The sequence below is a fragment of the Strongylocentrotus purpuratus genome, unplaced genomic scaffold (assembly GCF_000002235.5).
Source record: "Strongylocentrotus purpuratus isolate Spur 01 unplaced genomic scaffold, Spur_5.0 spur5_scaffold_21, whole genome shotgun sequence".
Classification (NCBI taxonomy): domain Eukaryota; kingdom Metazoa; phylum Echinodermata; class Echinoidea; order Camarodonta; family Strongylocentrotidae; genus Strongylocentrotus; species Strongylocentrotus purpuratus.
In genome coordinates this window covers 36,117,125-36,130,651 of record NW_022145607.1, presented here as the reverse complement: position 1 = coordinate 36,130,651, position 13,527 = coordinate 36,117,125, and the positions used below count along the sequence as shown (strand labels likewise).

The 13,527-nt window shown below is 36.3% G+C and overlaps 1 protein-coding gene across 2 annotated transcripts in view; it reads right to left on the bottom strand.

Annotated features, from left to right (window-relative positions):
* Nucleotides 1-3,249: 3,249 nt before the first annotated feature.
* LOC583697 (myb-like protein X) overlaps nt 3,250-13,527 on the bottom strand; it is a 30,803-nt gene continuing 20,525 nt past the window's right edge. The window contains exons 5-8 of one of the 2 annotated variants that reach the window (XR_004065846.1): nt 10,398-10,499; nt 8,053-8,145; nt 3,583-7,403; nt 3,250-3,508 (exon numbers count right to left, since the gene is read on the bottom strand). Coding sequence is in view for 1 of the 2 variants with exons in the window: in XM_030994674.1 (XP_030850534.1) it covers nt 6,108-7,403; nt 8,053-8,145; nt 10,398-10,499 (1,491 nt within the window). In the remaining variant the exon portion in view is untranslated. Of the gene's footprint in view, nt 7,404-8,052; nt 8,146-10,397; nt 10,500-13,527 lie in introns of both variants that reach the window. The other variant, XM_030994674.1, reaches the window with a different exon arrangement.

Genomic DNA, 13,527 nt, shown 5'->3' with positions numbered 1-13,527 from the left:
GAAGAAGATTATTGATTTTAAAAACTGATGGTTCAGATTTTGGTATGATATGTGAATAATCTATGGTGCTGTTTTGAAGTTTGGGTTAAAGAGCTTTTAAATTCTTCTCGCCTTCTGTTTTCATGCATGTAATCTTTGCTTTGTTTGGAATCATCCGACACGTCTATGCTACTATTTAACTTGTTCAACTGCTTTGTGTACGGTACTTAAATTATCATCAAGGAAACTGTATTGAGGAATAGGAGAAAAGTCTTGTGTGTACAAGTCATGTGATCACTAGTCATGTGACCACCAGTCATGTGATCACTAGTCATGTGATTGCAAGTCATGTGGTTTTTAAGTCATGTGATCATCAGACATCTTCCCATTATGTAACATGGTGGAAAAGAGGAGAAGGTAGAAGGGGAAGATGATTTAAAGCAGGTATGAGATAAGGCAAAGCATGACCGATTTGGTTAACTTGTGATGGAAGTGTTGGGATAGACACATAGCATTAACAATCGTGAACGGAACGGGAACTAAATTTAGTTAATGAATGAGCAATGTCTTTGACTGACACGCATGTACTTAAATGATATAGGCTACAGGTTGATTTGAAATGTAGACCTACTGATTGTATTCCATTCAGAAGACAAGGATATTGCGTTTTTTACAATCTTTTGAAAAAGGTATTCAGAGCTTACTATTTTGTATTTAAAATTGCTAAACCAAGAATAGCCAATGTATATGTATGATTGAAATCAATTTTGTGTTTTCTTTAGTAGCAAAAGCATATACTTTTATATCAATGCTAGATTATTTTCCTTTTAATAGTTTTGCATTGGCTAAGCTGATTTGTATATTTTAGGGTTCATAAAAAAGAAATTAATTTTTTAGAAGTATACTGTATATGAATGAAAATATAACCAAAAAAATAGGTGTATTATTAAGATTCCTCATTTACCATATCAATGCTTATATTTTATGTCCAATTTCATGTGAGTATTTTACAGAAGTTTAGTATCATGTGTTTCATTGCTATACATTTTCATGCAGTGTAAATTATTATGTTCTAGATTTTCTGTCATTCATTTAGGTTGTTTTTGTTTTTCATTTTAGTTTTAAACAGAAAAAAGCTGTATAGAGAAAAGTAATTACGATAGTCCTTATAGCATATATAGAAGTCACAGTCGCAAGGAGGGTATACTGTAAGATAGAGTTTAATTTGGTTTAGTACACAGTGGTTTGGAAGATAACATTTTTATGTAGATTTAAGCATCTATTCTGAAAACCATGTCTATTGCACTGTATACGCAAAGTGTGAGGCAACATTTCAAGCAAGACATCGGCCTTCATATTGAACTAAGATGAATAGATGAGGCTAAAACTTAAATTGAATAGTATTCAAATTGCAAACAGCTTAAGGGACTTTGCTTTGCAAGTTCTTCGGTTGACATTCCCTCGTTATTCAGTGCAGAATTTCATTTTTACGATGTACTCATGAAAAGTACCAATTTATATATATCTCACAGTACTGTTATATCTGGTTACTATAGAGGACACAATTTGTTGTTTACAAACTATACTTAATACAGTACATATTATATATATTGTAGTTTTGTTTTGTTTTTCATAACTATATTAGACTATTGCTGACTAAGAAATCATTTGAAATCAAAAAGTGGGATTGATGAAAAAACTTATTGAAGGATTAAGCAACAGTACTCGTATTAATAGGCACTTCCACATCAAATGTGAATCGATCTTATGTGAATCGAACTTATTTAATTATAATGTTTACCAAGAAAATAATAATAATAATAATAAGTTGTATGAATGAATTAGGCTTGATAATGATAGAGAAGTGATTCATAATAAGTAATCGTGTTGGATAATTACATTGAAATAAATCACCTTTCAATGAGCAAGGCATATATTGTTTGTTAATACTTGTGTCATGTTGGCTGAATGGTAGGGGTTGGGAGAGGGAGAGAGTGGAGGAGGGAGGGAGAGAGAGAGAGAGACTCACAGACATAAGTTTTTAAGAGAGGGGGAGGGAGAGAGACTCACAGACATAAGTTTGGGTTGGAAGAGGGAGAGAGAGAGAGAGAGAGGGGGGGGGGGGACTCGCATGTACATAAGCTTTGGTTGGGAGAAGATGGAGGGAGAGAGAGAGAGAGAGACTCTCAGACATAAGTTTGGGTTGGAAGAGAGAGAGAGAGACAATTAGACATGAGCTTTGGTTGGGAGAGGGGGAGGGGTAAGAAAGAGGAAGATAAAAAAAGATACCCATAGCACACGTTCGGTGTGGTGGCCGTGGGGAAGTGTGAGCAGACATCCCTTGCCCAAAATACGTTTTACACTTTATTAATGATGAAAATAAATCTTGAAAAATTATGATAAATTTAAAAAGAGCACCTCAATGCCCCAAAATACTGGCCACATAATTATGTGTTGCCTTTGTTTAAATATTGGTAGTTTCGAAATCAACCCATCCACACACGAACTAATCCTAACATAAATATATTAAGCAGGCCTATTACTATCTTGTATCAGGAAGCGCGGAGTGTTTTTGACAGTGCAGGGTCTGAACAAACTCGGTCTGGAGGCTCGGTTCGAGAATATTTTTTGGGGGGAGGGGAGTGGAGGAGGGGGGGGGCTCCGATGAGCTTCTGTTGCACGCATGGACAGCGATTTATTTTATGGGGGGAATTAAAGAGAAGGTTGAGTTCTGGGAAGAGGTAAAAAATAATTTGTGAGCGTTATCATTGTTATTATGCAAGGGTGGAAGAACATCAGATTAAACATGTTCCCTGAAAAGCATGGCTCTTCAAATGCCTTCATATTCTAAATATGACATGAAACATCGTAAAAATCGGGGGGTAGGTTTTTTCACCATGTGCTCGTGTAGTCCCATATACATTATTATGTGTACAGTGCTTGTAACTTTGCCAAGATTTGGCCAAATTTCTTATCATTTTGATGATTCCAGAACCTTGCAATACACACGAATACTTATATAATAGATGATCAACCTTTTCTGATAGATTCCACACCCTTTCTTTCACAATGCAATCACATGACCAGAACTCAACTTTATCTTTAAGTCCCAGGGAACGTTACATTCAAGAGAACTTTTAGCAACCGTAGACTATTGATAGCGACTAAACGGGGAAAGATCAAACCTCTGCATTCGACCGATTCTATTTGCGATCTAACAATCCCATCATTTCAAATACAGATGAAACAAAACAAGATTAGACAATGACGTTTCAGTGACTGAAATGTGTTCCTTTTATTGAAAAAAACAAATCGACGTTTGAATATTTAAAAAAGATAATACATCACTTGTCTTTTTGATTTTAGTACAATAATTTTAAACGAGCTTCCATGTCATCCATGCAATGTATCATGCTTGTTGTTTAACTGAATGAAAATGTTCGGCGAAGTCTGCCAAAGCACCAAATAATCAACATTAAAACTTTAAGTGTTTATATCGTCTGTTTGGAGCCAGAAAGGTTTTATAGGCCTACTTTAACTCGGAGTTAATGCTTTAACTAATAGGCCTACTTTAACTCGGAGTTAATGCTTTAACTAATAGACCTACTTTAACTCGGAGTTAATGCTTTAACTAATAGGCCTACTTTAACTGTTTAATTCGTAGTACATACTTTAACTCATGTAACTATTTAACTCAGAGTTAATGCTTTAACTCATATTTCTTCAACTGTTTAACTCAGAGTTAATGCTTTAACTCATATACTTTAACTGCATAACTCGGAGTTAACGCTTTAACTCGTTTACTTTAACTGCATAACTCGGAGTTAATGCTCTAACTCCAATACTTTCACTGTTTAACTCAGAGTTAATGCTTTAACTCACATACTGTAATTGTTTAACTCGGAGTTAATTCCCTTCTGGCCCCAAAGAGACAATCATTCACTGCTCTCCAAAAAAGTCTACTGATCACTGACATGACTTCTCTGGAGAGTGAAAATGTAGTGAAAATAGAGTGAAAATTCACTCTTTTTAGAGAGCACTCTATAATAAAACGATATTCACTCCTAATCAAGTGATCACTGACGTGAATCCCGAAGGAGGGAAAAAAAAGGAGTGGAAATTCACTCTTTTCTTTTCATAGACTAACCGATACAGCACGATACCATGTAACTATGACAATGCTGCAATCATTACATAACATGCAAGGACATCACACTCAATTCCGTGTTCGTCCAAATTACAACCATGAATTTACAAATATGAAGGCAAAAAAAGTATGGCAAACTATTTGAAAGAAAAATACTTAACGTGTACTAGTGATGGAGTAAATGAGGAAGGAAATAACCCATATTCCATGCAGAGTTTGTGAGTTCTTGAAAACTATCATTTCATTCGGCAAGAGCATATAGCTGAAATCAATTTACAATGGACAAAATCAATAGCGATTCTGATTGCTGTTTAGTATGAATCTTTCAACGGCAAGACTGTTCGATTGCATGGAGTAGATCATTTGAGTTCTATCCATTATGTTTGGCGATCTATGCACATGATAACAGAATTCACACTGCATGGTATATGATTATCTACAAAAGTATAATAACGTATTCACTAACTACAGGATATTATAAACTAAAATGCATAATCAAATAACAAGATAATAAGTACGATAAAATAAAACGATAATAATGCACAGAATACTGACATAAATATAAAAGAGAACAACACTTTATCATTCATTGTATACAAGAATATACCGACATAGGAATACCCTTCACAGTACTGACATAGCAACGTGCCTATAAATATATAAATTATAATAGTTGTCTCTAATCTATAACGGATTACCATGCAACCTGGAGTCGAAGTGTAACCGATGTCATGCACAATTTACTTTACTTCATACATAACATATATCTATTTCGATATAGCTTTAAATTATATCTTTTTAAAAAGCAGCATTCTGTCGATTTGGAATCAACAAGTTTCAATTACTACTAAGAACAATCATGTTGTGATACGAATGGCAAGATAAAAAGCTATCAGACTGCATTTTTAATCAATTAATACAAGAAAATTGGTTTCATTTTTCACACGTATTCGCTACTGAGTACGCACAAGGCGTGTGATTGTGTGAATTAATTAATCAAGAGAGAATTACAGAAATACAATCGTCAAAGTGGACCTTAGCGTACTTTGTCCCGACGTAAATCCAGCCTGGGTCGGGCTAACATCAATTTTTGAAAGAGCTAGGAAGACCGGTGCCCCCACGCTACGCCCTTCCCAGTCACATTTTTAACAATAAATTAAATGACCGAGATGAAAATGTTTCAAGACTTACATTACTGTAATTACCAAGTCTACACGACATGGTATACGACTAATCTCATCCATGAGTTCATGCTAAGGAAGAAAATGTATTTGTACATGCCAGGCGAAATGTGTTAGTAATGTCGTAATAAGTACACTAAGAACTGAAGGGAAATCCTCAAACCCAATACTGTATCATTATTTACAATAAATTATTATCAAGGTATATTCATGTGTACTTCTAACATTTTGGTTAATTGTTTTGATTAAGCATTTAAGAGACCTCGGAAATACTTTTAACAGTTGAAGACATTGTGTTCTCCTGTAATTGGCACTTAAACGATGAATAAAAATATTAGTTTGAGAACCCTTTCATCAACTGAGAGATTATATAAAACATAGCACAATATACAGATAAATTGGAAGAATAATGATACTTTTCTATTTACTCTTAATTATAATCAAGTTTGCACATATTTTTAGTCATCATCAAGGCAATTATTCTTGGACCTACAGTTACTTGAAAAAAGAGAAGATATATATATTAACGAATCATTATCAAATATTACTGTCAGAAGCTTTAGAGTTGTACTTAGTGTGAGTTCATTGCAAACACATGCATAACCATAATTGTTCATGCAGCAAAATATTAACTTTTGATTTTAGGCGGGTGCGGCAATTACGATTGTTAAGAAATCACCCAACCTTTCCTTGTAAGAATTAATAATATTTTCTTGTGATCGATATTATTTTGGCAAGAAATTAAGTGCGTTCACCTTGTATATCATTGCAAGTGCATATAAGTGAAGAAAGCATTGTAATTAGTCCGTTGTTTTGTCATCGTCGCTTAGGTTTCCATTTATTTTGACCTTATCATCGTCATCTTCCTCAGGTTTAACTTGTTTAGTATCTTGGCTGACGTTTTTATCAGTTTCTTCTTTCTTTCTCTCCTCTTCTTCCTTACTTTCATCTTCCTTCTTTCCCTCATCCTCCTTCTTATTTTCCTGCGTTACTTTCACCTCACTGGGCTCATCAGTCTTTGATTTCTCTTTCTCAGGTTCATCCTCCATATCATCATCCTTCTTCTCGTCTTCTTCCTTTTCCTTGGTCGCATCAAGACTGTCATCGTTCACCGTCCCGTTCGAGGTTTCATCTTTCTCCTGAACTGCACAAATTTCTTTCTTCTCTTCATCTATGCTCTTCGTATCTGGAGTTTTCTCACCGCTCTCTTTGCGTTTCTGATTACCTTTATTAGACTTTGCAAAGAAACCTTCCATTTCACTAATGACTGATACGTTCATCTTCTTCTTCATAGCGGTAGCTGGTTTAGTCACCTCTTTGTGTGTCTCTGGTTTGTCACCGTCGGGTTTCTCAATCTCGAATTGTTCAGCTTCGCTCAGGTTTTTGAGAGTGGTTCTTAGATTCTCTGCTGCCTGTTCGATGTTCTTCTCCGAGTCACGTCGAGACAAAGTCTTATTCGTACCAGAGGATTCTTCACCGCTTGAGTCGCTCTCACCTTGGAGACGAGCTGACTTGAGAGCTTCAGCTTTAGCAGCAACAAGCTTGGCATTCTGTGCGATGGCTGCAAGCTCCATAATGACCTTATCATGACCTGACTTAGTACCTGTTGGCATGGCGTAGAACGTATCACGGGAAGGACTTAAGTTGACTTCTTCTATCACTTCTTCTCGAATCTCCTCAATCTCCCTCTCTTGATCTGGACCATCTTCTTTCTGAGACCCTGTATGTTGTTCAATATTCTTTGTTTGTTCAATGGACTCGTCCGTGGATTGACTCCTACTCAGAGCGCGGGAGATGCGGGAGCCTAGACGACTGAAGAATGAAACATTCTTCTCCTGTTTTGTGGCCTTTGCCTCAGACTTCTCCTGTTTTGTGGCCTTTGCCTCAGTCTTATCCTGCTTTGTGGCCTTTGGCTCAGTCTTCTTCGGCTTCTTGACCCTCTGGAGAGAGGAGACCTTGTCATTCTTGGGTTTAGTACTCTCCTCCTCCTCTACGTCCGCCAGACATTCGTTACTTACTGCTCGATCTGCACACTCCTCTGACGTAGGAGATTGCTCGATGACGTCATCAACCAATTCCCCATCCAGTTTGTGCACCTGTAACACATGAAGATATAAAGACAAATCAGTTTAATTATCTCTGTAGAACAGACTAAAAAGAGTCACACTAGAATTTTTAAAATAAACAAGAGTTCGTTGTGTGTAAGTAACTATGCTTCAATTCATTTGATGAAATCTTTCCTGCAACAATCATTAAATTTGTTATATCAATATCTACATCGCTATCATTCTCCTCCTCCTCCTCCTCCTCCTTCTTATATTTCCCTCTCCCTCCTTCTTCTTCTCCTTCTCCTTTTCCTCTCCCCCTCCTCTTCCTACACTATCTCTTCTTCATCTTCTTCTTCATTACCATCCTCATCCTCATCACTTTCCTCTTCTTTCTCTTCCTCGTCCTCCTTCTCCTTCTCAGCATCATCATCATCATCATCATTATCCCCATCATCATCACCATCATCATCATCATCACCGCCATAAACAGCATTCTTCTTCTCCATCATACACTCCACCATCTCCTCCTCCTCCTTCTCCTCCTTCTTCGTCACACCTCCTTCTCCTCCTCTTCTCCCTCCTCCTCATCATCCATTCCTTCCTCCTCCTTCTCCTCCTCCTTCTTATCCTTCTCCTCCTCAACATCATCACCACCACCACCACCACTAGCCCCATCACCATGGTTCAAACCTCTCACCGTGCTATGTGTAGCCAGTAGTTCTGATGATGCCCCGACCCCCGAGTCCGCATCGTCTCCGAAGCTACTGATCTCACTGGTTGGTGACGAGATCTACAATGTGAAATAACCATACTCCAGTTAATAATCATAGTGCTGTGGATAATAACATTAATAATAATAGTAATGATGAGAGTAATAATAATTATCATAATAATAAAGAAGAAGAAGAAGAAGCAGAAAAGTAATAGGAATAACAAGAGTAATAACAATAATAATAATGATGTTAAATTTTGGTTTAAACTTATTTTTGATTAAAAAAATTATTTGTTAAATCTTATTAAAATTTAAAATGTAAAAATGTGATTAAAAAATCTTTAAATGATAAAATTAAAAAAATTAAAAAAAATTGGAAAAATATTTTTTTTTGATTTTTGATATAAAACAAATATACCCTGCCTTCTTCTCAAGGTACTGGTTATAACTTTGGTCCTCGGTGACTCCAATAATACCATTTGCTTCGGGGCTACGTCCCTCAGCAGCTAGTACTTTTGGAGTCACCTCCTGCCCGTAGTTTCAAGACAGTGCATATTTGTATAATATCTCATGTCTTTCTAAAGGACGTTAGTGCCGTGGCGTGACTTGATCGAACCGCGAACACTGTGATCCACAGTCCGGCGACGTAGCCACTAGACCACGACACATCTACTCTAGTTATTAACATGGTACAATGACTTATATGTATTTCCTGTTGATGTTATCATTGACTAGGTTCCCTGCCTACCCATGCCAAGTCGGTGAATTAATCTTATATTTATTTGCTCAGAATAAAACACTACTATCTTCCGTTATATATACTTCCTCATAACGCTATGGAAACACAGTCTGGGGTTACTAGACATGATTCCGCTTAAAGGTACTATGTCCCTTTTGCAGCCAACCTCAAATTCTGTAGAACTTTGCAGGAATTATGAATATGTCATGTATGTCCTATCTGTGAAATTTAAACGTTGGCAGTGTCCTCATATTCAAATTATGCAAGGAAACCCGTTTACTTGCTAGACTTCACTGTCAGACACTATTGGGTGACTGACTGGCTTTTTTTCTTCTTTGGTAATAACATACATAAAAAGAGTTGTAAAGGGTACATGAGCATTTGTCTACATCAATAACCCACTTTTTGTGATGGCCAAGATTAAACTGAGTGAATCTTTGCGCAGCATAAAACATATGACCATTCGGTACAATTGTCTGAAAATCAAGACTATTAATTTTGGGCTCTATAGCCCTAAAGTCGATTTGACAACTAATAGTCGTTATTTTCCCACTTGAAGACATTTTCAAGCCCCACCTTTTTTAGGTAAGCTCTAAATTAGTATTATCTTTCAAATGCAGTTGGAATTTAACTTTTTCATTTTTTTGGCCTGCAAATGGGACATAGTACCTTTAAAGGATCGAATGCCTCTGACACTGGCACATTACTGCAGGTATTTGATGAGCTTTCAAAGTAATACATTCATTTCCCCCTAATTGTTGGTTTTCATAGAGTAATTAAGGGGTGAAACTTTGCACTGGTACCACAAATTAGTTATCCGAAGCACACTGATTGATTTTAATAAACCCATGTTTTTATTCTCTATACGAGGAAGGAAGCAACATAACTACTTAACTCGTGATAACAAGAGTTGAAAATCATTGCATTATGTCAACAAGACTTTCGATTTGGAGAATTCCATTGAGTCACTGTTCTATTTTTGATGATACCTCTGCTTTTAGAGTTATCCATAGTCAAGTACCAACGTATGAATAGAATATACTTAACATCTTTATTAAAATTTAAGAATAATTTTCACTGTACAGGTGGATTATTTTTCTTACAACTTTCAGGATTTACTTTCATTCCAGGCTAGCCTTGTAAAAAGGTATATATAGTAACTTAAATCAACTGGTGGTTTCCTGAATGAAAGTACTATTTATAGGAGAATAGAATATATCATATAATGAAATCCTGTTCGGTGATTGATAGCATCATCTGACTAAACATAACATTGCTATGTTACCGATAAGAAAAATGTGCTATACCGTGACGTCATCCATGGTATAGTGCACTATAACATGGATGACGTCATAGATATGCATCGATTCCTCGGTGACAGAAATTATTATTATTATTTTTATGAAGGTTGGTTTGAAAAATATAAAACAAATATATCATGCACTATTTCAAGCCACTAGTCAAATTATGGATTCCTCGGCGACATAAATAGTGCTATTCCTGCCACCTCGATCCATAATTTCAACAAGAGCCTCTCAGTGCATGGTTTTTTGTTAACTATAATATCAAGATGGATATGATAGTGATTTACCAATGCTCTAGCTCTGTGTCCTGGTGGGCGTCGACCAGGGTTCTTGGGCCTGCCCTTCACAAGATGAGTGAGGGCGCTTGATGACACTACCACCTCATCAAACTGTAACAAAATATAGATAAATACAAATATATTATTATTAAGATGATTATTTGATTAGATTTATTCGTCACATGATAATCATCACACGTTAGAATTCATATCATACCATTCATATAGGTTCGTACTACTGACACTATTTCTCCAGGGGCTGACGCCTCTTACCAACACACCAACTTTTTGCAAGCGAGGAAAGCGAGAAAGAAAAAAGCATGTTGACACTTTCTTTGCGTGTAAATGTAATTTTGTCATCAAAATGAGTTGAATAAGATAGGTTAATTTTAAATGAATCTTTAAAAAATCACTGCCCGAAGATGAGATGGCGGATGCCTGAATACTAATAAGTGTCGGCTGCTCGGATATTGATAAAAAATATCGGGAATGAGTTTTATTAGATTTCTTCCCATATTTAAAATTGCCTCTTTAAAAATGTGAAGCCCTGTGCTTTTCCTTTCGAAGCTCAAACTGCCATGTATAAGCGTATATGATATGATCGATGTTTAGCAAATAAAACCATACAAGATTTGTTTGAGAATTTGAAAATGAAACTGAAAATGTGCACTTTGCACTTTGCAGAAAAATATCAAGATTTTAAACAATAAATATTTACCGACTACATGTATTTGACCCGAAAATGAAAATTGTAGATTTTAAACGCTCCTTTCAAGGAACTTCAATTATTCATTATTAAACAAAAATCCTATATTTTTAGCGTTTCAAGAAAGTTCATATAAAAGGTTTACTGATGTGCCCCTATGTAAAGCACTCCTAAATGTTGACATCGCTAGCCAATTTGTATACTAAAAAATGTTCCCCAAGTATACATATCGCGGATACTATCACATAAGTATTCAATCATCGAATATCGTGGTCCGTAAAATTGTCGACGAATGAAGGCCTGAAAATTGATCTCTCAATTTTTCGTTGGATATGTGGGAAGTCATGCGTTCAAATTGTGAGATAACAACACGTCATACAGCATATTCATGTCAGTACTAAACATGCACAAAGTATACGGGGCTCGGAGCTATGATAGCCACTGTTTTATTTATGTTTTTGCCTCTCTCTCTCTCTCTCTCTCTCTCTCTCTCTCTATCTATCTCTCTCTCTCTCTCTCTGTGTATCTTTTGGGACTTCTCTTTTTCTTCACAAATTAATGAAAAGAGCCCCTGTAGATATTTGTTAGAAATAGGTAATCTGGGGTTATTTCATTGGTATCCTCTCCCTTGGTGCGCAATGTTATAATCTTCGCATTTTTGTTTTACATGGAATCTGCGAGCTGGAAGCATCATGATATATCGTTTTATTCTCTATACATTATTTGAATATTCTACAAATATTCTACTACATACAGGTCTTATCTGCTAAATGATATGATATTGTGAAGTATAGGTTCTTTGCTCATAAGCAGAGATGAGTGTGTACAAACAGGACAAACCTTATAATCCAATAATGGACTCCGACTGCTGTTTGCTTATCTATGACTCATGAGTCTAAGATTTCACTATATCAAAATGGTGGTGACCTATGCTACCCGTTTAGCTATAATGGTCATGTAGACATGAAATTAGGCTGCATGTTATACAAATTGTGTTATATTTCTTCATGGGCTGAATCTGAATTTCCATCTAAAATATAGTGTATTTTATGATAATTATCTTATTCCCGAGAAGCCATTACCCATCCCATTTCCATCCCATTTTCCGCATCCCGTCTACATGGTGTATCAGCTGCCGCGGTACACCTTCTATAAGGAGTCCATGCATGACGTCAGGGGTATAGGGAGTATATTTCGGGTAAAAAATAAATCACTGAAAACATTGAGGATGAGAGATGAAGATAGGATGAGGGATGAAGATAGGATGAGAGATGGAGATAGAATGAGAGATGGAGATAGAATGAGAGATGGAGATAGAATGAGAGATGGAGATAGAATGAGAGATGAAGATAGGATGAGAGATGAAGATAGGATGAGAGATGAAGATAGACTGAGAGATGAAGATAGAATGAGAGATGAAGATAGAATGAGAGATGGAGATAGGATGAGAGATGAAGATAGAATGAGAGATGAAGATAGAATGAGAGATGAAGATAGAATGAGAGATAAAGATAGAATGAGAGATGGAGATAGAATGAGAGATGAAGATAGAATGAGAGATGAAGATAGAATGAGAGATGAAGATAGAATGAGAGATGAAGATAGGATGAGAGATGAAGATAGAATGAGAGATGAAGATAGAATGTGAGATGAAGATAGGATGAGAGATGAAGATAGAATGATAGATGAAGATAGAATGTGAGATGAAGATAGAATGAGAGATGGAGATAGAATGAGAGATGAAGATAGAATGAGAGATGAAGATAGAATGAGAGATGGAGATAGGATGAGAGATGGAAATAGAATGAAAGATGAAGATAGAATGAGAGATGGAGATAGGATGAGAGATGAAGATAGTATGAGAGATGAAGATAGGATGAGAGATGAAGATAGGATGAGAGATGAAGATAGAATGAGAGATGAAGATAGGATGAGAGATGGAGATAGGATGAGAGATGAAGATAGAATGAGAGATGGAGACAGGATGAGAGATGAAGATAGAATGAGAGATGAAGACATGTTTTTAAATAGAACTCTGGATGGTGAAGATATCGACCATGAATAATAGAGATCAATAACCGAGGCTCCGTCTTTGACCCCATTTATATAGCTTGAAAAGCTTTAGAGCTAGGGTCATTGAAATATCAGTTTTCTCAGAAAAATTCGGAAAGTACGCTTGAATATCAATTACGAATTCACCATCAACGATTGCAGAAAAGTACGCATAACTCCGTGTTGTTCAAGAAACAGAATAGCAAGACGCTAATAAATTCCCCTTCCCCCAGACTTGATTAGCATTGATAAACAGGGGGTCTCGGTGGGCCTACGGGACACCTCCCCCCCCCCCCCTACTAAAATAGCTTAGGCTTGAAAAGTGTCTCCCAACAACTACAACCCGACTGAGCTAGTCCCCTTTTTTTCTCATAATTGATT